The sequence below is a fragment of the Pseudoliparis swirei genome, chromosome 16 (assembly GCF_029220125.1).
Source record: "Pseudoliparis swirei isolate HS2019 ecotype Mariana Trench chromosome 16, NWPU_hadal_v1, whole genome shotgun sequence".
Lineage (NCBI taxonomy): Eukaryota > Metazoa > Chordata > Actinopteri > Perciformes > Liparidae > Pseudoliparis > Pseudoliparis swirei.
Genome location: NC_079403.1, coordinates 18,012,270 through 18,033,295, shown reverse-complemented (window position 1 = coordinate 18,033,295; position 21,026 = coordinate 18,012,270). Strand labels below are relative to the sequence as shown.

General features: G+C 44.8%; 1 protein-coding gene across 1 annotated transcript in view; it reads right to left on the bottom strand.

Moving 5' to 3' along the window:
* The window catches only part of pard3aa (par-3 family cell polarity regulator alpha, a), a 337,003-nt gene that overhangs the window by 174,280 nt on the left and 141,697 nt on the right, over window positions 1-21,026 (bottom strand). Inside the window, exons 6-8 of the mRNA XM_056433473.1 lie at window positions 4,911-5,023; window positions 4,126-4,209; window positions 440-565 (exon numbers count right to left, since the gene is read on the bottom strand). Coding sequence (XP_056289448.1) covers window positions 440-565; window positions 4,126-4,209; window positions 4,911-5,023 — 323 coding nt within the window. The remainder of the gene's footprint in view (window positions 1-439; window positions 566-4,125; window positions 4,210-4,910; window positions 5,024-21,026) is intronic.

Here is a 21,026-nt window from a genome sequence, read left to right as displayed (position 1 = left end):
GCTTTGGGTAAATGGGTGGGAAAGTCACAGGTTTATATCTTCATTCCACTTTAGGAAATGAAGGGGAGCGATGAATCAATGGAAATGAATTGAGAGCGGAGTGTAGGTGGTCTCGGATCATAGCGGTGGTGAAGGACTGCGGGTCACAGAGACCTATTACAAGAAGGCCAACAAAGTCAGTAATATTTCAGTTATATTGTGCAGCCACACAGTGCGGGTGTCACGTCTCCCTGAAGTGTGTGCTCCTCGATCAACAGCAACACTATTTACTGTCCAGCACCGGGCGTCTCAGTATGATTCAGCGTTATCCTGTTCTAGCTTTGAAAGCAGTGGAATAAATTACAATCAGCATGGCGCTCAGATAACCTGACAAGACGGAAACGATAGAGAACATTAGAGAAACACAATACAACCACAGAGGGTCAACTTCAGAGCTTACTGTTCGAAGCGCAGGTGGCGAATGTCTCCCTGATTGATTTTGACAATACAGTCGTTCTCCTGGAAGAGACGCTCCTGCTCGGCTTTCCCCCCACGCTCCAGACGCTTCACCAGCAAGCCCTGCGTCCTGATAATGATAACACATCATCGGGTTACGGGTAGAACATCATTTAGACACACACTGTATCAATTACACTGGACACAGTCACATTCCAATATGCTGAACAGCAGGCTCCCAGTAGCAAGCCGTATCCCCCGCGTCCTTACATTTAAAAGAGTTAATGACAGTACATAGAAGACGAGAGAAGATGGCATGGAGGAGGGAAAATAAGGGAATATATAGAGAGGTTTTGGAGAAAGTAATTATGTTCACAAAGTAACTTTAGCCCAATTGTAAGTATTGCACCCTATTTTTCAGTAAAAGTAAACTCTCCAAACTCAGAGCTGAGATAAAGATCTGCATCTTTCTGGAGAAGCACAGCATGACGAACACAATGTTAAGCGTGTGTCCTCCACTCTATCCGCCTTTCTGTGTGCCGGTTTGAGAGAATGACGGGGCGGGTTGTCTGAGGTAATTCAGACCAACAGCTAAGAGATCATCTCGTTGCTTCAGAGGAATCGCTGAACTTTCTTTCACTGGAGGTTAAGACGAGAGCCGGCAGTGGCGTAATAAATACCCGAACAGTTCCACGGCAGCGCCAGCTTAGCAATGTCTTCAAAAGAAGGCAACCTTTGCCTTCAAAAACCCTCTCCCCCTCATTCCCATTACTCCTTCCTCTAAATAAATACATCAGTGAGCTCCTTGGGGCTTTAGGCCCTGAGGATAACCACATGCAAAGAGATCTGATGTGTGCTCTCGCAGCAGAACTACAAACTCAATCCGTCTCCGAGGCGTCGGATGCCTGAGGAAGCAGGTAGACTGACTGAGTGCAAACGTTTGGTGACCTTGCATAAACTAACAGAAAGTTTGGAGGACTTACTTTTGGGAAATTAAAAAAATAATGATGAAATATATGCAGAAGCCAAACTTAGATATTGCAAGATAACACTGCAAATCAAGAGCTTAACAGTGGCAAGGACACAAGCTACGCGGTCTTCGCCATTTTCAGTTCCCTCCTGTCGGTTCACTGGACACATAAACAACAGCACATTTAAATTGTGACCCCGTCAAGGGCAGATTTTGCAGAGCTCTTTAGCATTTCAAACAGGGCCCCTCTCGGAAACATTGCCTTAATTGGCTGCATAACGTGGACATCCACGATCCCACCACAGACTCGTTTCGGCCCCTCAATGGCCCCGCTTCGAGTTGAAATTAAAGATCACACAAGGCCCTTCCCTCTTTCCCGGGGACCCAGCCGGCTGAGCCAGGTCAGCTTAAGTGTGTTGAACAGAGAGTAATTGCGGGCGGTGCGGAAGCGGACATGATTGCGCTTTATCTCCATAAGTGTTGGCACCTTGAAAACAAAGTATTGAGAATGGAGATTACAGCATGGACACCCTCTAATGACTTCTGATCTGGTAGCAAGCCAGACACAGTAGATGAAGGAGTTTCTGTTGATCCCTGATCAGTATTCAAAGCAGCAGCAGGGAGGATTGGTGGATAAAGCGGCATCTTTTAGAGATTGGAAGAAGTGAGGATTTAGTCAAAGCATTATTATTGTGATGACTGTAATGCACTGCCGCCCTCTCAATTCCTCCTCATATATATTTATTTCATATTTATCAAGTTATTTGAGTAAAAGAGCAGAGTTAAAGCAAAATCTAAATGGCACTCTCACAGGATGCAAGTCGGTGAATTAATTAGGTGTCAGATATAAGCACAAGGAGTTTGTAGTCTCTGCACAACCCTCTACTGTGTGCTACCTTGTATGGATTTACTCCATCTTGTGGCCGGGCAGCGGTGCTGAGAAGGGATTTGAAGGAGGCCACCTGCTCTCATCCACTGCCTTTAATCAAATAATAATCCAATCAGGATCCATTTATGCGCGGCAATTATGTCCGCAGTTTGTTTACAATTGAAACTGGTCATGGAATGAGAAGTTCATTAAGCAAAGAATGCATCTGCGAAGGGTGTGTGTGTGTGTGTGTGTGTGTGTGTGTGTGTGTGTGTGTGTGTGTGCAGATGTACAGTGTAGTTTGTGTGTGCACTGCATTCAAAGTAGCAGCACAGACTGTGTGCATGTGTGTAAGAGTCTGTGAGGGAAGACAGTGCTCAGTCTCTGTTCTCAGACTGTAAAGTGTATAAGGTGTAAGTTCATGCAGGTATGGATGTGTGCACTTGCGGGTGAGAGAGAGAAAGAGAGAGCCCTCTCCTGCAGCTGTGTCCACTTGATGTCGGTACCAGGGAGCAGAATGCATCGCAGGAGCGCCTGCAGTTGGTTGTTTGCCGTCTGTTTTTGCCGGCTGTCTGACCCCCGTGGCCCTGGTCTAGACACTAATGACAGCCCGCTGAGTCTAATGCCTCCTGTCCTAGAGCACAGCACACAGGAAAGAGCTGGGCCGGGCCATTAGCGTCGTCCCACTGACCAGACGCTGAGTCTTATCATATCTGAAGTTAATTGAAGGCTCTGACGGCTATGAGTGCCGACCTTAGCTGATGGGGAAGAAACTGACTCACCGTGCGGCGTTACTGCTGGATTATTGTGAGATACAGTTTGATTTTTTTTTTAAATACAGAGGGGCTGGAGGATAGTAGCTAATAAAGAGCTGAATTGTAACTTTAATTTGAGCGATATTGCTTGATGCCACTCATTATGAATCGCTGCTTTCCTCCTCTGACTCAGGATAACTCAGAAGTGCCACAGCTTCTGAGGGAGTCAATAGCAGGAGGTTAAAGCTAAATATAGTTTCCTGACACTTGGTTATAAACAGCAATGGGATTAGTGTCCCAAAGAAATGACACGCAGCAATCTTCAATGACACCCCACCTCTTCTCTCTCTCTCTCTCTTACTCCTTCTCTTTCTCTCTCTCTCAAATGTCATCCCATTCAATCTCCTCACTTTGTCTTTTCACTTCATTCCCTCTCCCTGCGCTGAGAAGTCACATTCACCTTGGGAGTGTGCCAGTCCCTTGGCATGCGGCGGGGAATCTGTGTTATACAGAGGCTTTTAGTTTGATTACATCTGGCCACTTCCTCTGCCCTTTATTATTTTGCTGGAATAACTGTAAACTGGGATACATTCCTCCTCTTGTCCCCTGTCATTGTCACTCCTCATGGTTTAAAAAAAAAGAAGAAAAAAGCCAAAAAAGAAGTGGTCTGAATCACCTTCAAAGCGGTGTGGACACCGCTGGGACTGAGGACCTGGGCGAGGAAAAAAGGAAAAGCGAAAAGCGACTTGGAAAAACTTTGCAGTCAAGAGCAAAGCTGTTTTTCGTATGTTCTCCTTCCCACTGGGGGCTGCGGAGCTTTCGAATGTGTGCGTTGCCGGGCACTGGCCTGTTGTTGAGCTGTGAGACTCACAGAAACAGAATACAAAATATATGGCCTGGAGAATCAGGGAAAAGGACAGTCTGAAGCACACATGTAAAAAGAGGGGGCTAAAAGAGAACAGGGAGGAGAGAGTAAGACAAAGTGAAATGATGAGTAACGGTGAAATAAAGAGAAACATCCATGGGGCGATGCTGAAACGAAGTCTCTGTTGTCGGACACTAAGCTGCATCGCTGCTCAGGTGTGCCTTTCTTTTACCTGGCATCCTGCGAACTGAGGGGCAATACGTGGATCCCCAGAGGCCCCCCTCCGTTGGACACCTCGACCGGCTTGAGCAGGCCACTGCAGGACGATGATGGATGAGGCCGAGGGGACGAGAAGAGGGAGGAGGCACAGGGGAGACACGCGTGAATAAAAACAACAACAAGAACAACAACAACAAGAAAAGGACAATGACGAGGATGACAAGTGGATGTAGAAAGGCAGGGGATAAAAGAAGACACATGACAAGACCTTGATGGGATGTATGGGATGGGGTTTAGCGATGCCTTAGCGATGAAGTCTGTGCAAAGTCATTCATGACAAAGTCAGACTGGTGGACCTAAGGGTCGATTAGGGACCCAAATGGACAGTCCAATTAAGTGATTAAGATCAGATTGTTGTGCTAAATGTGAACAGATTAATTGAAAAACGTGTGTGGAAGGGAGGGGGTGTGGAGAGAAGGTTCATTTGTGTAGATAAAGACATGAAGACAAATGATCACAAGCTGTTGTTGGAGAGAGGCGTGGCCGCTATGTTCATGTAGTGAGGTGGGTGTGTTCAGGTTTGGGGATGACGCTTGGGCAGTTATTAACATTTCTGCAATCACAAGGAAAAATGTAAAAGGTCAAGATAGCGATATCTCTGGTGTTATCTAGACGTGTAGATGTTTTGTGTTTTATCCACCTAGGTTTTGAGATGTCTCCAGCCACCAGTTTCAAATGAAATAACGTAGCTACGCATTCACACGCATCACACTGGGGTTGTTGCTGTTGATCACTCACTCTAGATTGAACACATGCGAATATTCCAATGAGGAATCGGCCCTCCCTACTGGCTCTATCCTTTTTATCCTCCTTTCCTGTCTTCTTCGCTCTTCCTCCTCCTCCTCCTCCTCCTAAACAGAGAGAAAAAGAAAAAAGAAGGAGAAAAAAACAGACAGGATAAATCATTAAAAGACTGTTCCCGCAAAGTAAAAGACTAACACTCTCAATGTCATTATTTCTATTTGGCAGTGCTTGCATATCCCTCTCTCCCGCCTATATCTCTCCTCTGGCTTTTAATCCAATTATCTGCAGGAACAAGAAACAGCCTCAATTCTAAATCAAAAGAGACTTTCTGCAGAGCACAGGCAGCGGCACGGAAACAACCTTCCTCGGCCAAAAACTTCAACGACTGTAGTGACAAAGTGGCCCTGATCGATTACTCCTACTCAATCAATCAGGTCTGGCCTGGGGAGGGGGTGCTGCCAAGTTTTTTCACAGGTCTGTTGTGAAGGAAAGTGGACACGCCCACAGTGATTTGTTTCTCCCGTGCTCTTCAGTTCATTTACTCATCTTCCTCCAGGGCCATTAGACAGCGGAGCGGGGAGGCGGCGGCCTTTACAGGCCGGCCAGACGTCTGAGGACTTAACCAGGCTCTGGAAAGGAGAGCAGCCTCATGCTCTCCTTAATGGGTTATACAATCCTTCTCTGAGCTCACTTCATGGGGATGCTACAGATTGAGCAGGGCACTTACACATGCGGTGCTGACATGCTGCATATGGAATAAGGGAGGAGACATATCTAATAAGGGTTCATTTTCAACTATTCATCTGTTGAAGGTTAGTTACAGGTAGTGCTCAGGAGTTTCATTAACAGGTGGCAGGCATGCCGAGCATCAACTTTCCAGGTAAAAGACACTTTCTGCTGCCAGTCCTATTAGTGACTTCTAATGTGTGTGTGTGCGTGTGTGTCCCCGCCCCTCACCAACTTCTTCCTCTCTTTTGCTGAAATGTCAAGCACATCGAAACAGGTCTTGTACAATCCTGGTTTTGTTATGGAAATGGGTTCAACCCCTTTTCAGAGCCCCGGATATCTTTGGCAGCAGGCGGCCATGACAGAGGGACTCTCTCCTTTATTTATTTTTAAGAGCGTGGCTATGACATTTTCATCAGCGGTTTACCTTAAGAGACCACGACTCACCCCGCCTGTCTGTTTCGCCTGTCTAACCGTTTGGTATGAAAATGACTTTACGTGTCCGTTGAGTTCCCCGGTGCCTCCCGGGGGGGGGGGGGGGCCGTTGTTCACCAAGCCATCTGTGAAACCCCCCAGGTGCGTTGGTTCCATTATTTTAAATATATAGATTTATGTGCTGTGCAATAAGGAATATGCAGACTTTATTTCATCCTCCGAGAGAAAAGGAAGGAGTAGATGGTGCTCGACGTCTTTCTCTCATTAAACAACAGAGTGATCCGAGAGGGGAGCTGACTCACAGCGCATCATCACAGAAAGTGACGTGTAATTAACTTCAGTAGCTCGCAGCAACAATCTCCTGTCTGTTAGTTTGTAAGTGGAAAGTGGCCGCGGGTTCCCTCTTAGCATCTTTCTGCGGGAACATAAGGAAGACCAGAGCCGTGTCACGTGATGGAACAAAGGAGAGGTCGAGAATCAGGAAAGAGTTTCACAATCAGAGCACCAAAGGGGACGAGATTCTTCACTGGCAGTAGGCTGAAAGCAGAGTGCGAGTATTTTTTTAGCGTGCTGAGGTGACAGGTGAAAGGGCCAAAAAAGCAGCACTAGAGCAAGTTGATATTTGTGTTCAGCTGTTTCACCGGGGATTGGTGTGAAAAGATGAAAGTAAAAAGTGCAAATGACACCAAAGGGAGGAGGAGCTAATGTTAAAAGTGGGGAAATCTGCAAACATGGTGAAATCTTCACTTCAAGAAATTGCTTGACTGATTTCTTCTTGAAACGGGTGCAGCTGATTCAGATATGAAAGCGGAATAATGTCACTGCACCGGCAGGATTCTGAATTGTCTTTTGTGAAACAACTTACAAATGTGTAGCACCTCTCAGGGGAAGCAAGCAGTCCGAACATCCTGCGTAAAGAAACAACACGCCCATCCTACTCTCCTGGTTTTGTAAGAGTCCCTGTTTTGATGCATATTTTCACTCTCATATTTACTGCCAGTAAACATATTTTATTTATGTATTTAGTTCTAACACACAAGCCACTGGAGGCTGAATATGAGACATAATTACTTGTTTAGATTGACATTTCAGGGAAAGAAGTCCTTTCTGTTGTGGCTGATAACCGAGTCAGGATTACAGGGGTCGGTGTCTCCTTGTCTGTTAGTAGGAGAAGACATCTCCTTTCATATTCACTGCCAGTCCACATATTGTCTGTCCTCATGTCAGTGGCACAGCCGTGCACTGAGTGACAGCAGAGGAAAGGCACGGGCTAAATGTACATCCATCTCTCTGTGCCCTTCCACTCTCCCTCTCCTCTCTCTCGCCATCATTCTGGATATACCACTTCCCCCCTCTCTAAAAAAACCTCTATTTCTTCCTCCCCTTGAGTGCTTTTAGCACCTTGTTGATCCCTTGGTAACCAGTGGAGTGGGGGAGCAGCAAAGCTTTTCAACTCAACTCTCCATAGCACTCATTCCAAGCGCTCTCTCTATCCCCCACACCCCCTTATCTATCTCCCTTCCTCCCTGATCTGTGGCCAAAAATCCGCCAACCTCTTTAACAATGAAGGAAAGAAAAAACAAAAAAGCAAAGGTTGGATGGAGGCTTGGCCATCGGACAGCTACAGCATTAGATTATTGAGACCCATATAAGAGAGAGAGAGAGAGAGAGAGAGAGAGAGGGCGGGGGAGTTGCAAAGTGCATAGTCTTGTTACCTTCAAATGGATAGACAGGTTAGAATGGTGGGAGTACCAAGGAGAGGAGAAGAGTGGAATGGAGGGAGGGAGCAACTGTTTGCTTACGAAGGAAACCACTGTCCACACCCACCCACCCAGACACACACACACACAAACACAGACACACACATCATAAAGCCCACTGCCTGGGGGTCAGGGCAAAGGGTGTGTGTTGAGGGGCTGTCACCCTCCATCAACCGCTGTCCTAACGGACACCTACTGTGTGAGAGAGTGTGTCTCGCCATTAGCCATGGGCAAATACAGCATGTATCTGTTGAGGGGTAAGAGGGGAGGGGGGTGTGGGGGGTGACTCCCTCCCGAGCCCGCCTTTGGCGTCAAGGGCTTAACAAGGACAGGTTCAAAGGTTGCAGCATGTGGCGTGTTCCTGTCCTCCAACCCTCCTTTAGGGTCTGTGCGACAGCTCCATGTGTGGAACAGGCCCTCATGTCGGACGATGCCATGCACTCACTTACACCCGGAGCCTAAAGAGCTATCTCAAGAAATGAACAATGTGGCGTGAAGGAAAAGAAAAATCATAAATAAATGAAACAAGCAATTATACCAGAGCGTTTAGCAAAATGGCTGTTGAAATAATTACAAAGACCACCTTTCCCTCCTGATCCAGCCAGCTAAAATTGTGACGCATTAATTGCACGAGGTGACACACCCCCCTTGTTGAAACATTAAACTAGCCAAAGGTAACAAACAACAGCAACTTGTGAAAATAATCTGTTTTCAGGGAGAACGAAAAAGCTTTTTTTCTCCGTCACTAAAGGTTAAGGAGCCATAATTGTACCCTCATTACCTCCAGTTAATGCACTTCAACTAAACACTGTACAACAGACAAGACCGGAAAGAGGACTTCACAGTGCACAATGGCATTGGCATACAAAGACAAGCCGCCGCTAATAACTCCTAATTGTTCTATTAAAGTTCCTTTGACCTCACAAAGCAATTACCAATCCATTTCCATCTTAACCGGAGCCAGAGTCACGCTGAATCAATCAGTGGTTAAAATAAGCTTCACGGCATTGGACGCACAGATTTTTCACCTGAATCCGACCCACAGATGGTCCCAAAACCGAACAGCTGCCGAAGGATGCGGTGTGTAAGATGAGCAGGTCATAGCTGCAACATAATTAACCATACATGGATTATTCTGCATGTTGCAGAAGGTCTCTTTTATCCCTCGTATTCATCGCCTGCCGAGGAAACTGCCATCGGGGGCAATACTCTGCACAGAAATTGCCTTTATGAGTTGATTGGACGTGACTGCTGCACCCCAGCGACCCGGGCCCCACCCTTCTCTCCGCCATCCTTAAACCCTTCAATCCCCCGGCCAGCCCGCCGGACTCCAACGCCATTAAAACAACCGATACGTCACAATAACTGAGCTTATGAGACACTTATGTACATTGATGTTGGGGATGGAGGAGCATCATAAAAGGCTGAGCGAAGAGTTAAACTGGTTAGTGGATGATGAAGGGTCATAATGTCCGCCTTCACCCAACCCACAAGTTCCCTAAATGGCACTTAATGCTTGTCAGCAGGGAGGCAAAGACCAGTTGCAGCAAGCTTTCTTATCTTCCTTATATTGCTACGATCTTAAGGATCACGATGATGGAAGCTGATGGGGATTTCAATACGCAGCGACGAAGAGAGTTGAACACAAAATATACAGCCGTGTACCTTCTGTCTCGGGCACTCTCCCGATGAATGTTGTATTTGTTTGGCAAACCATTAGCTCCCTGTTGGCCTGGAAATTGCAGATCTGGAAGAAAATCAAAGCTGTGTGACCCCAGCGCCTGCTTTCTCTCGCTTTGCACATGTGTGCGTGAGAGAGACGGAGAGAGGTCACGGTGCTCTGGTCCTGTGTTTGTCTGCCAAGTTGAGAAGCCCAGACGACGGCTGTCCTCTGATGAGGACATGTGTTGTCTTTCATATTTCACACGCCGCACCCATGGGCCCCAGCCTTGTTCAAAGGAGAGCACTGGCATTCCGGATTAGATGTTAGACTATTCCTTTTTATGATGACGAAAGGGAGTCAAGTAGGAGTTGTTGTGCTCAGTTAGGACGGTGGGGAGCGGGGCGCGGTGTCAAGAACCGGCTCCGAGCTGGAACCACATATGAAAGAAACAACCTTTTTTGGATTCCGCCCATCCATCCTGAGAGCAAAGTTTAGACTCACTCTACTTGGCCTTGTTGATAGCACCATGAGGTGATACAATACTCTAATGCTAGCCCTGTATTGCGTAAACCAGGAATCATTCATCTTGTGGCAAGCACATGTTTTTTTAAATAGCTTTTACCAGCCGGAATTTGATAAGAATCCAAATCAATATTGATCACAACATCGTTCAAACTAAAAGATGCCCCAACATATCTCCATTTTCAATTACACATGTTCCTGCCAATGATATGCATGGCATACTATCGTCTTAATTTGCCAAATTGAATATAACGCCCGCATCCAGGCACCTATTTTTAATTAACGAAACTCTCCAGCCATTACATCCGTCTGTAATTGTTTTGTTCAGGAAAGACATGGCTTCTGGCTCATGAAAGTTCAGGCTGTGATGTGGCTTTACTTGAAGCAAATTACAGGGACAGACAGGTTCCTAATGCTGTTAAGCAAATTAGATCAGAGACGTGAGGCTGCATTTGTCCACATCAGGACAGGAGGGCGGCGAGATGTGGAGGGGTGGGGACGAGAGGTGGACATTGCTGTCTGTGGGCTGGTCTTTGGAAAAACAAAGGCCCGTCTCTCCCTCCACTCCACTTCCTCTCCCTATTTGTCTCTCAACTGCAATCTCCGTCTCTTCTTTTGTCTCTGCCCCCTCCGACAGTGAGAGACCTGCTTTGTGCCGAATACATCATCTGCCAGCGCCTGTTTCATATCAGGCCTGGACTGATCTATCAATGACACAGCTGCCTTTGCCTTTGCCCACTGTATCGTTAAATTGCACTTTAATTAAATTAGGCCTGCTAATTATGAGGGCTTAAATCAATCACCAGGTCAATAACACAGGCCCAAAGCGGACGGGGAGGCCCAAGACTTTTTCCAAACCTCATCAATAACGGCCGCAACCGGAGCAGGCCGCTCCTGTACCAGAGAGCCGGAGGTTCGAACGGTTAGGGAAGACTGCGGATTGAGTTATCGTCACCGGCGTTGTCCAGAGCACTTCTTACTTGTAAAAGCCCTGTGAATAATGTTGTTTAAATTCAGTGGAACTGTTTCAAAGAGCCTGAGTGTGCACAGCATTTTGCATTAGAATAGCACTTCAAAGGAGGTCTTTAAAGCAGATGTACAGTTCCTGGTGCATGAAAACATTTTTCAAAAGGGATATTATTACTTTCCAGACACCTTGCTTAGGTGAAGGGAGGTGATTCTGAACAGATAATCCTGGGGGTTGAGTGCGCGGCCCTGCTAGGGGGCCGGTGCCACCTGAATCCTGGGTCTTTATCCATGCATTAAAAAAGAGAGCTCTGTGGTGCTTTTCACAGATTAATCATAATCTTGAGCTTATTAAGTGGGAGGACAGTCTGCTTTCCACTGTTCAGAACCTTTAAATCCATCTTTCAAACTGTGAAGGTCAGCGAGCAAAAGTTAACCGCAATGAAATAATAGCGAGTGTTTGAATTTCAATGAGAGCAATTAAATACATTTCTTACTTTTTTGTTAGTATTCCCAGTAGCCTCTCCAGCAATTACGTGAGTCAGACTCACACTGATTTATTGAGTCGCACGGCAGCTGCCAATAAACTGCACTGTCCGCATTGCCAAATTGTCATCCGCACTATCTGATACAACAGTTCCTGGAATGCAAATATTGTATCGGCGAGTAATAATGGCTGGCGGGTAATAATGGCAGCATTGGGAAATAAAATGTAGGGAGCAGCTAATCACACGGGGGAAGTTTTAACACGTTGTGACCTCAGAACTCTAAATACACTGAAGACGGAGGAAATGAAGAAGGGGCAATGAGGGGGAATGATGTTGAACTATGAATAATTAAGTGGCAAGTAAAGCTTTGGTACACATTGCAGCAAGTTATTACAGGGGATGAACGGTCTTCTCTCCAGATCAGCCGTTGTTTGCTGCCTTATTTGAGCAGGTGGGCTGGGGTGTGTGGTGGGGGCTCATCTGTAGCGTCATGGGAGCAGTGTGGGGCGAGGTGCTTTCCATTTGTTTTAATTGGAAGCTGAAATTCTTGGATAAGGGGGGGAGCCAGAAAGCCATTTGGCCGAGACCGTGCTCTCAGCCAGGGCCAAATGAAGAGGGCCGTGTGGAGATGAGGGGCCTGTGGAGGGCCAGTAATGAAGAGAGGTCCCAAAAGACTCCGGCAGAGCCGCGGTAATCTATCAGACCCAGGGAGGAGGGGCAGAGGTGCGGGTGAGTGTCAGGTGGGGTGGGGTGGGGGGGTCACGCTTTAGTGGAGGAGGAGGGAGGAGAGAGGATTGAAAAGGAAGTAGGAGAACCGGGGGGCGGGCGTCTAAGTTAAACAAACAAACCTCAACAGCCTTGTGATTATTCTAATTATTCTAATTAATTTCTGCATAGGTCATAGGTCTGTGCGCATGATTCCATGAGGTATCGATTGATCAAAGTGTGCTGGTTAGAGTTGAAGGTAATTGACTTGCTAAATACAAGTGATTCCAATCACTGACAGAGATAAGAGCACGGGGAAATCATCAGTGCTACAACAAACAAGACGGCTCGGCGCGTGGATAGTCGACGTGCAGCATGTAAACATGGTGCTCGCGGGGAAACACACCTCAAACCAAGGGCACTCGTAGGCATCCTTACATATCTGTTCTTGTCTCAGCCAATCATAGAACAAAATCAGCGGGAGTCACATCTTCCAACCCGACCGACACACATAAACACCAACAAGCAAAGCAACTGGTGCTTCCCCGCGCAACTGTTTTATAAATGGAAAAGGCTGTCAGCGTGGTTCTGGTTGAAATCATGATTACATGTGGGAATATCAGAGTATGTTGTGATGGAGCTCAGCAGGGGTGCTATTCTGCACAACAGCCTGTCCAGAGGGCTGTCGATGAGAACATCAAGAGGAAAGAATGCCAATGAGAAGCTCGGCGGGGGAAGGGCGGCCCCTTACAGAGGAGCTCGCTGCTACAATGACACCTTTAATGATATCTGGGCTACTCTCTATTCAATCTGGCCATCCAGCCTTGAGATATGGAGGGTTTTAATTGGCACAACTGAATGTAAATTCATTCATAAGTAAATATAAACACAAACAAATGAATGTAAAATGCATGTCTCATTTAATTTGTTTTTCATTTAATTGTGACAATTAAGCATTACCTTACATTTATATATTAATCTATTCATTTAACCATTTAAGTAGGAGTAGTTATATGGACATACATGTACTGAACAATATTCATTGTTTGATGTAGTTACCTTCGCATTGAAAATGCGGAAGGTTATGTTTTGATCGCCGTGTATTTATTGATTTATTTGTATGCGTGTTGCTCACATAACACAAAAAGTATTAAACCGAATCGCATGAAATTTGGTGGGATGATTGGTTATTATCTGGGGACCATTTGATTAGATTTTGGGATCGATCGGGTCAAAGGTTAAGGTCATGAAAAGGTCAAAATCTTCTTGAATCGCATGAAATTTGGTGGGATTATTGGTTATTATCCGGGGACCATTTGATTAGATTTTGGGATCAATCGGGTCAAAGGTCAAGGTCATGAAAAGGTCAACATCTTCTTTTTACTATAGCACGGTCAATTTTTATCCAATTGGCATGCAACTAATGCCAAAATGTTCATAATTCAATGCCCAATCTTGTGATATGCGAAGGTATGCGCTCTACCGAGTGCCCATTCTAGTTCGTTCTGTTTTCAGTCTGTTGTTTGTTTAATTTTTGTGAAACTTTGTAATGCTCTCTTGGCCAGAAAAAAAGAGATTTAAAATATCAATGGAAATATCCTGGTAAAATAAAGGTTAAACAAAATAAACAAAAACAAATCTATCAACATATATACAACGATATATACAAATAATAATGATATATATATATATAGTTAGTCTCAGCTCCTCCACATTAATACGTTGACAGGATTATACCTGAGGTTTCTGATTCTTTACTGCAGAAGATTTTCAAAACCATGTCAAAATTGTTCATATTTGTTTATGTTTTTTTACAACATGTGGATTCAAATTGGCCTGAGACAGGTAATGTATCACTGGGAAGAAAGTGGTTCCACAATAAAAGTTACGGTACATTTTGTGGTCGGCAACTGCAGTCAAGCGAGACATCATTTGTCTTCTGGGTGGTGAATTACTATCTTAGTGAAATGCTCCAACACCCAATAGTTTAGCTTCAGCTGACCAACATCAGAGTCCTTCATGAAAGAAGATGCCATTATTAGCCTCAACCTTGTCTTGAGTTTGAGTTGGTCATTGCATATGCCGTGCTGAAATCTGAGCTTCCCGTCAGAAGACATTCCAAACTTTCGTCTTTGTACTTCCTCCTCTGCACTATGTTTAATGTGATTGATGATCCACGTCACTGAAAGCTAATATCAAATGTCAACAAGTTCATTCAGCAAGTAAAAGAACACCGAAACATATGTGCTTCATATTCACGTTTCATACAATGAATGACAAGGTAGATAATGTTCAAGGACCATTTGACGGTCCATTTGATGTCTGATGCACGTGGAGACAAATTACTACTCTGTAACATCTTTATCACGATGAGGCAGTATGACCTTTACAAGCGGTACGCTGCCACAAATGTTCTGCATATATCCTTTATACATTGCTCGAGGTTTTTCTTCATCAAATGTTGATGTAAAATTGGACAAAACTGGTGCATAATGAAAAAATAGAGACATATCTGAATTCAAATAATACCTCTTAGTGGTGCTGCACAAAGTGGCTGGCTACCATGGCTACAGCTGTATGGGATGACCAGAAATAGAGTGATTGGCCCACTACCATCTGCCCCCTTCTCACCCTCTCTCTTTAAAGGCTCTCTATTCCTCCATCTCCTTGGCTCTGAAGTGAAACCACCTCATTCCTCTCTGTTCGCATCCAACTGTGACGGCTTTTGTTCTCCGGCCGATGCAAATGAAACGGGTCTCTTTGGTCGGGAAGGCAAAGCAGCCTGTCTCGTGTTTCTCTGTGGCCCTGGGATGTGGATGTTTACTGTCGGCCTGGGCCTTATTACATTCCTTCAGCAACTTAAAAGCATTGACCACCCCCCACCCCACCTCACCCCCACCCTAACGGACCCATAAAACAGAGCGAAAAGCCTATTGTGACAATGGACCTCATTGTGTCAGAGTGGACTCATTTGGCACTCTGTGGAGAGTGACAATGTGTAGCATCTACATTTTTTTCATAAAAAAGCTGTGAGGGAAAAGAGGGTGAGAAAGTAGAGAGAAATCAAATAAACGGGAGTGAATGACTTCGCACTGTGGGATATCTGGCACTGTCAATCACAGACGTCCATCTAGAGCCTTGGTGTCGGGCATGAATAGAGCTTTTAACCGTAGCTGTTGCAGAATATTCTTTCTTTGGCTTTTCAATTTGTGTCTGTCTTGTCCTCAGAGTTGGAGTCAGGTTTCGCTGTTTTCGAATGATAATTTGAGGAAGACATCATCTTGCCCTGGCTGCCAACCAGATGGGTGTAATTATCGTCACAAGAGCAGAATCTTGCATGAATATAGACCGGGCTCCTCCTACAAAAGAGTCAGCCCTTCCCCTCCAAAGCATGGACACCCCTCTGGAAAAAAAAGTAATTCGATTCAACTGCAAATGTAGGAAGATAAGCACAAAAAAATGTCACCTGAAGAAACATTGTGAAGAGTGTGCATCTTCCTCTCCCAGCTTTGTTCTCTGCTGCCCCCGCTGGTTTGGCTCCATGCTAGCGGCCCGTTTTATTCCCTGAAGTCATTATTGTCTTCGGCTAAGGTGCCCCTGCTCGCTGTGATTTGTGGGTAATGAGCTGGCACCCCCCTGCCCGTGTTCAATTATTCTCATTGAGAAAGTGATTTCTCACTCCGCGGAGCTAATCAGAAAAGGCAAAAGCATGAACCCTAATCGAGAATTAACGTGTTCACAGCCGGCAGAGCGGAGAGGGGTAGTCACCCTGATGCTGGGGAGGTGGCGTCGGTGTGGCTGGAAGAGAGGGGAAATGGGAGGAGGGCGGAGGGACAGACGAGTGGCGGCCAACGAGGTAAAGCGATGTTTCACCTGTTCTGGAAAACCCCTGTATTAGCACATCGACTCGTCTTTAGTGTTTTGAAGTGAGAAAAAAATATAACTGAACAAAAATGTTCCAAAAAACCCCTCAAATGGTGATGTGTTTACAGCTCGCTCGCAGACAGCCTTGATGAAGGGCTGTTCACAGTGATGGGGTGGACGTGCAACAGGGAACGACATCTGAGCAGTAATTAACCACGGAGACAGAGAGAGAGAGAGAGAGAGGGAGGGAGGAAGCAAGCAGACATGTGTAAACTTTGGAGGGAAAAAATCCAGACGAAGGGAGATGAAGAGCACCCATAGCTCAGTGAGTACTAATGACCTGACAGCTTCAGCATGAAGAGGAAGGACACAGACACGTGTGTGCCTTTGCGTTTGAAACTCGTCTCTTTGCAGATGAATCAAGAAGAAACAAGTGTTTCATTAACTGCCGAATATCACAAGGACTATTAACTGTAGACTAATGCAACATCTTGATCACATTCCAGACTCTCATTGTCGTTGATGATTACTTTTATTTCCCATTTGCTTTTTCAGAGGGTTTACCACTCTGACAACACTCTATTATTCAAGGAAAAAACATCAACGTTTGAATTCTCAGTGGGAGGCTATTGCATTTCAATTAGTTAATTTTGAAAGATGGCACAACAACGGGAATATAAAAATAAATAAATAAAAAAGCATTGCTATCGACCTTCTGAAGCCTGAATCAGTCAAACTCTAATCTGAGCTGTCTAGTCACACACGCAGCCTGCAGAGAAAGACAGGTTCAACATTTTCCGGCTACAGTACAGCTGATAGAGAGGAGCGTTGGCAACTTCCAAAAATAAGGCTGCCTCCTGTTCAGACGAGATAAGAGAAGAGACATGATTTGCACAATTCTCAATGAAATAAGGAAGACAACACAACGGAAAAGCGCAAGAACAAATAAGAGATATCTTGCTTGGAGCGGTAAGAAAAGGCCAACGTGGCACGAAACTTTGTCATGGAACAACAGAGAATGGCAGACTTTTGTTCCCTTCTTCTTCCCACAGAAGTCGAGCAGCTTGTTCTGCTTTGTCTCTCTTCCGCTCCCCTGCTGGCGGCCATGCTGTCCTTGGGAACTACATTTGTCTGCTGTGTTGTGTGCTTGGGATTAAGTTGTGAAAGTATCTCTGAATTGTTAAGCACTTATTGCTATCATTCTCCGTCGGTCCCCATAAGTCTATGTTTTGCTGCGCGTGCGTTTGTAGGGATGTGTGTGTGTGTGTGCGTGTGTGTGTGAGAAGGTGAGAGCGGAGCCTTGCTGAATGCTAATAGATGCAGAGAGTCGAGTGAGAAAAGCTTCTGGGCAGAAAAGCTGGTGGATGATTAACTGTCTTGTACTCCATATAACCCCCCCACACGCACACACACACACACACACACACGTTACGGTTAATGGCGATTATTACTCCAATTTATTTCTAACAAAGATGTTAAGTTAATAATGAGATGTTAAAGAGCATTAATTGCTCATTTACAATCTATTTCCCCACTCTGAACTGAATCAACTAAATCACAGCAAAGATAATACGAGTTCACTCAAATATCGGTAGGTGTCCCTCCAGTCCATATGCAGATCTACGTCCTGGCACCGGCACCACCACATGGTTGACATTTGTGACTTTAAGCGAAACGTTACAAAACAATTGGATTGGAGATACCTGCAACCAAACGCCTGAAGAAATAATTACATTTTCATCCGCCCCAGCTGCATGTTCACATTAGTTTGAGGACCTGAACAGACAATAATAGCACTCTTGGAACAAGAAAAAAACAAGGCCCTCGACAAAGGATGTCTGCAAAAAGAACAAAGAGGTGCAGAGGATGTTGAAGGACATGGAAATTGAGAAGAAGAGTTTGCACTAGAAAAATAAAGCAGCTGAACTGATCAGCAAGGCAGCGAAATGTCATTCTGCACAAATAAGTTTGGCAGCTGAATTACGGTCTGCTAGACCTGAAGCACAACTACGATGTGATTAAAAAACCAATACCTTGCAACCCCAAAGAATTAAACCAAAGAGGACCAAAAAGTGTTTGAGCACAATTACTGTTGAACAGAGCGGGAAAATGAGTCAATTAACTGACACAATTAAGCCCTGAAACAGGAAGATCATGAGCTGAGCAAAAAGTTGGATAACAGACAAGAGGCCATGAGGAATATGTGAAGACCGGCAACAAGTGCAGAAATCCAACCATGTTCTGCAAGAACTGGTACACACTGAATAAAGACCCTGTAACAAATACGTCAGGAGGTCGAGGAAGTGTGAACTGGAGAAGGGGCCACGAGAGTTCTGCCAGAACTCAAACACAACTATGATGTAATGATAGATGAAGGTGTATGTTACAACAACACGTGAGCTCAGCAAAAGGTTGCCAGGTGAAAACGTGACCACAAGGTATAATGGTGAGAACTTCATCAAGAAGTGCACGAACTGAAGCAGAATTGGATCCAATGTTGGCTTTCTTGTTCACACACACCCACACCCACACACAAACACACATACACATACACACACACACACACACACACTAATCTAATGACAGAAAGACATATTATTATATTATTGATGTTGTGATATATGACTGGACGAAAGTGGTGATGTTGCTTGCGCCCAGTGCAGGAAGTCACAGTCCACCACAAAGGAGTAATAAATAGGACTGCTCCTCTCTCTCGCGCTTTCTTTTAATTAGTTAGTGTGGTTGAATGATGATTACCAACAAGAATAATAAGAATAACTCTTATAGGTTTTACGTTGGGCTGCAACAGAGCACAACTGAGTAACCACAACTGACACATGCACCAGTTCACACAGTCTAACAAGCTAAACAGTCACCTTAACTCATTCCACCAAAACTCATTCTCAGCAACACAAACACACAGCCCTCACTAACCCAACTGCAGCCACACACTCTGACACACAACACATCACTGAGGTCACACACACTGTCACTCAGAACACACACAGAGTGAAACACCAATACAGAAAATACTAACTTTTCATCTTACAGTTTGAACAATTTCAATTTGAGTGACTTCAAGAAATTAGTTCAAAACATTTATAGAATTCTTTCATTCTTGACATTTCTATTTTAGAACAGAAATTTTAGTTATCTAAAATAAAAATAGTTATTTACAGTTTAAATGAAAGTAAGTAGAAATTGTAAATTACAAAAAAAAGAAAAAAAAAAAAAAAAAAAGTAAATACTGTTCAAAAAAATAAAAATTGAGGAATATCCTGCCTCTCTCAACATCACATGTCATGTTCATCATCAACATGCATCTAAATCTCTTCTCTTTTGGAGGAATCTTCTCTTCCCCTCCTCCTGATCCCCGTCCATCCCTGTGTCCTCTCATCCTCCTCACACACGGCAACGCGAAAGAGGTGAGAAACATTTGGTCATGGTCATGTGATTGGTACATGGTCTATTTATTACACAATTATTTCATCTGGAATATATTGGAGCCTCTTATTTCAGCTCTCTTCCTCCCTCCTCCCCCCTCTCCCCCCCTCTCCTTACCCTTCTCCTCTTCCTTTCCCCATTTCCAAAATCCATTTCTTCTGACTCTCATATATATATATATATATATAATATATATATATATATTATATATATGTGTGTTGTTGTTCACTCCAAAAAACAAAACAAGACCTTAGCCTCCTTAGCCTTGAAATGCAATCAACAGTGTGAGAGAGGAAAGAGCTGAACTCTATTCCGTTTTGAGTGTGTGTGTCAGTGTGTTTGCAGCAGTGTGTGTTAGCATGAAAAAAAAGTTGAGTGTCCACAGTGTTGTGGTAGGTTAAAGTGGGTTAAAGTGTAGATAAGTGAAAGAAAACTGTGTTCAAGAAAACAAAAAACAAACGGAGTTTGTCCCACATGAACTGCTGCTGTGCAGACTGTAGTTAGAGTTTTGCACATGTGACTCCAGTTGTGCCCACTGTCGTTTAGCAAACGAAAAAAACTGTAATAATAAAGCCTTGGCACTGACACGTCAGTGTAATGTCAAAGCTAACCGCCTAAGTCCACATCAGGGTTAAAGGAGGAGGTGACCAGAACTAAATGAGGCTTAACAAGCAGTGCAGGCCTCGGCTCTGGCCTGTCAGGGATCATGGAGTTCCTGCAGGGGTTCAGTGGTGATCGCTAATTAGGAGAGGAGAGGCCATTGTGACGCTCAGGGCTACATTGTTCTCATTCGGGTCAACGTCCCTGGTGAGCTGCCACTTACACAACACATTAACAGATGAGGAAAATAGGGTTCACCCATAGACTGTATTTAAGAAGTGGACATAGTCACTGCTGCTCTGAAGTCTCTGTGGGTCAGTGGTTAGCAGGTCCGTCTTTCAATCACAGGGTTGGAGGTTCAATCCCAGCCCTAGTCGATGTGTCCTGGAGCAAGACACTTAACCCTGAATTGTTCCCTGTAGCTGCGTCTACGGTGTATGAATGTAACATGATTGTAAGTCGTTTAATGAAATGTCTAAATGAAATATCAGATAAAAGCGTCAGCTAAATGATATGTAATGTAAAAGTCTCCAGTTTGGCATTTTGGAAGTGTGTCATCTTGTGACACTAGAGGGTGGAGCTAAGTACAACCGAACGCCAGGTCCAGTTTTAGGTGAGCAAAAAGGTAGCAATTGACTTTCATGAACTGAAAGTCACTGTGAACGGGTTAAAGTTGTGAGGTGAAAACACAGACCCGAACACTGGCATGGGAGAGACCTGTCAATCACAGGGTAGCCATGCCCCAAAACCATCCTCTGCTTTATGGGCTATTTTACTCTAAATGGGACGTAACTTGCTAAATGAACATCATGCAACCGGAGGAGTTGCCCCCTGCTGGTTATTAGAAAATAAATGCAAGTATAAGGCACTTCCAAATTGGCTTTACATTGAAGACTTAAACACTTAAAGATGCACAGCTTGTGTGATCTGTTATCGG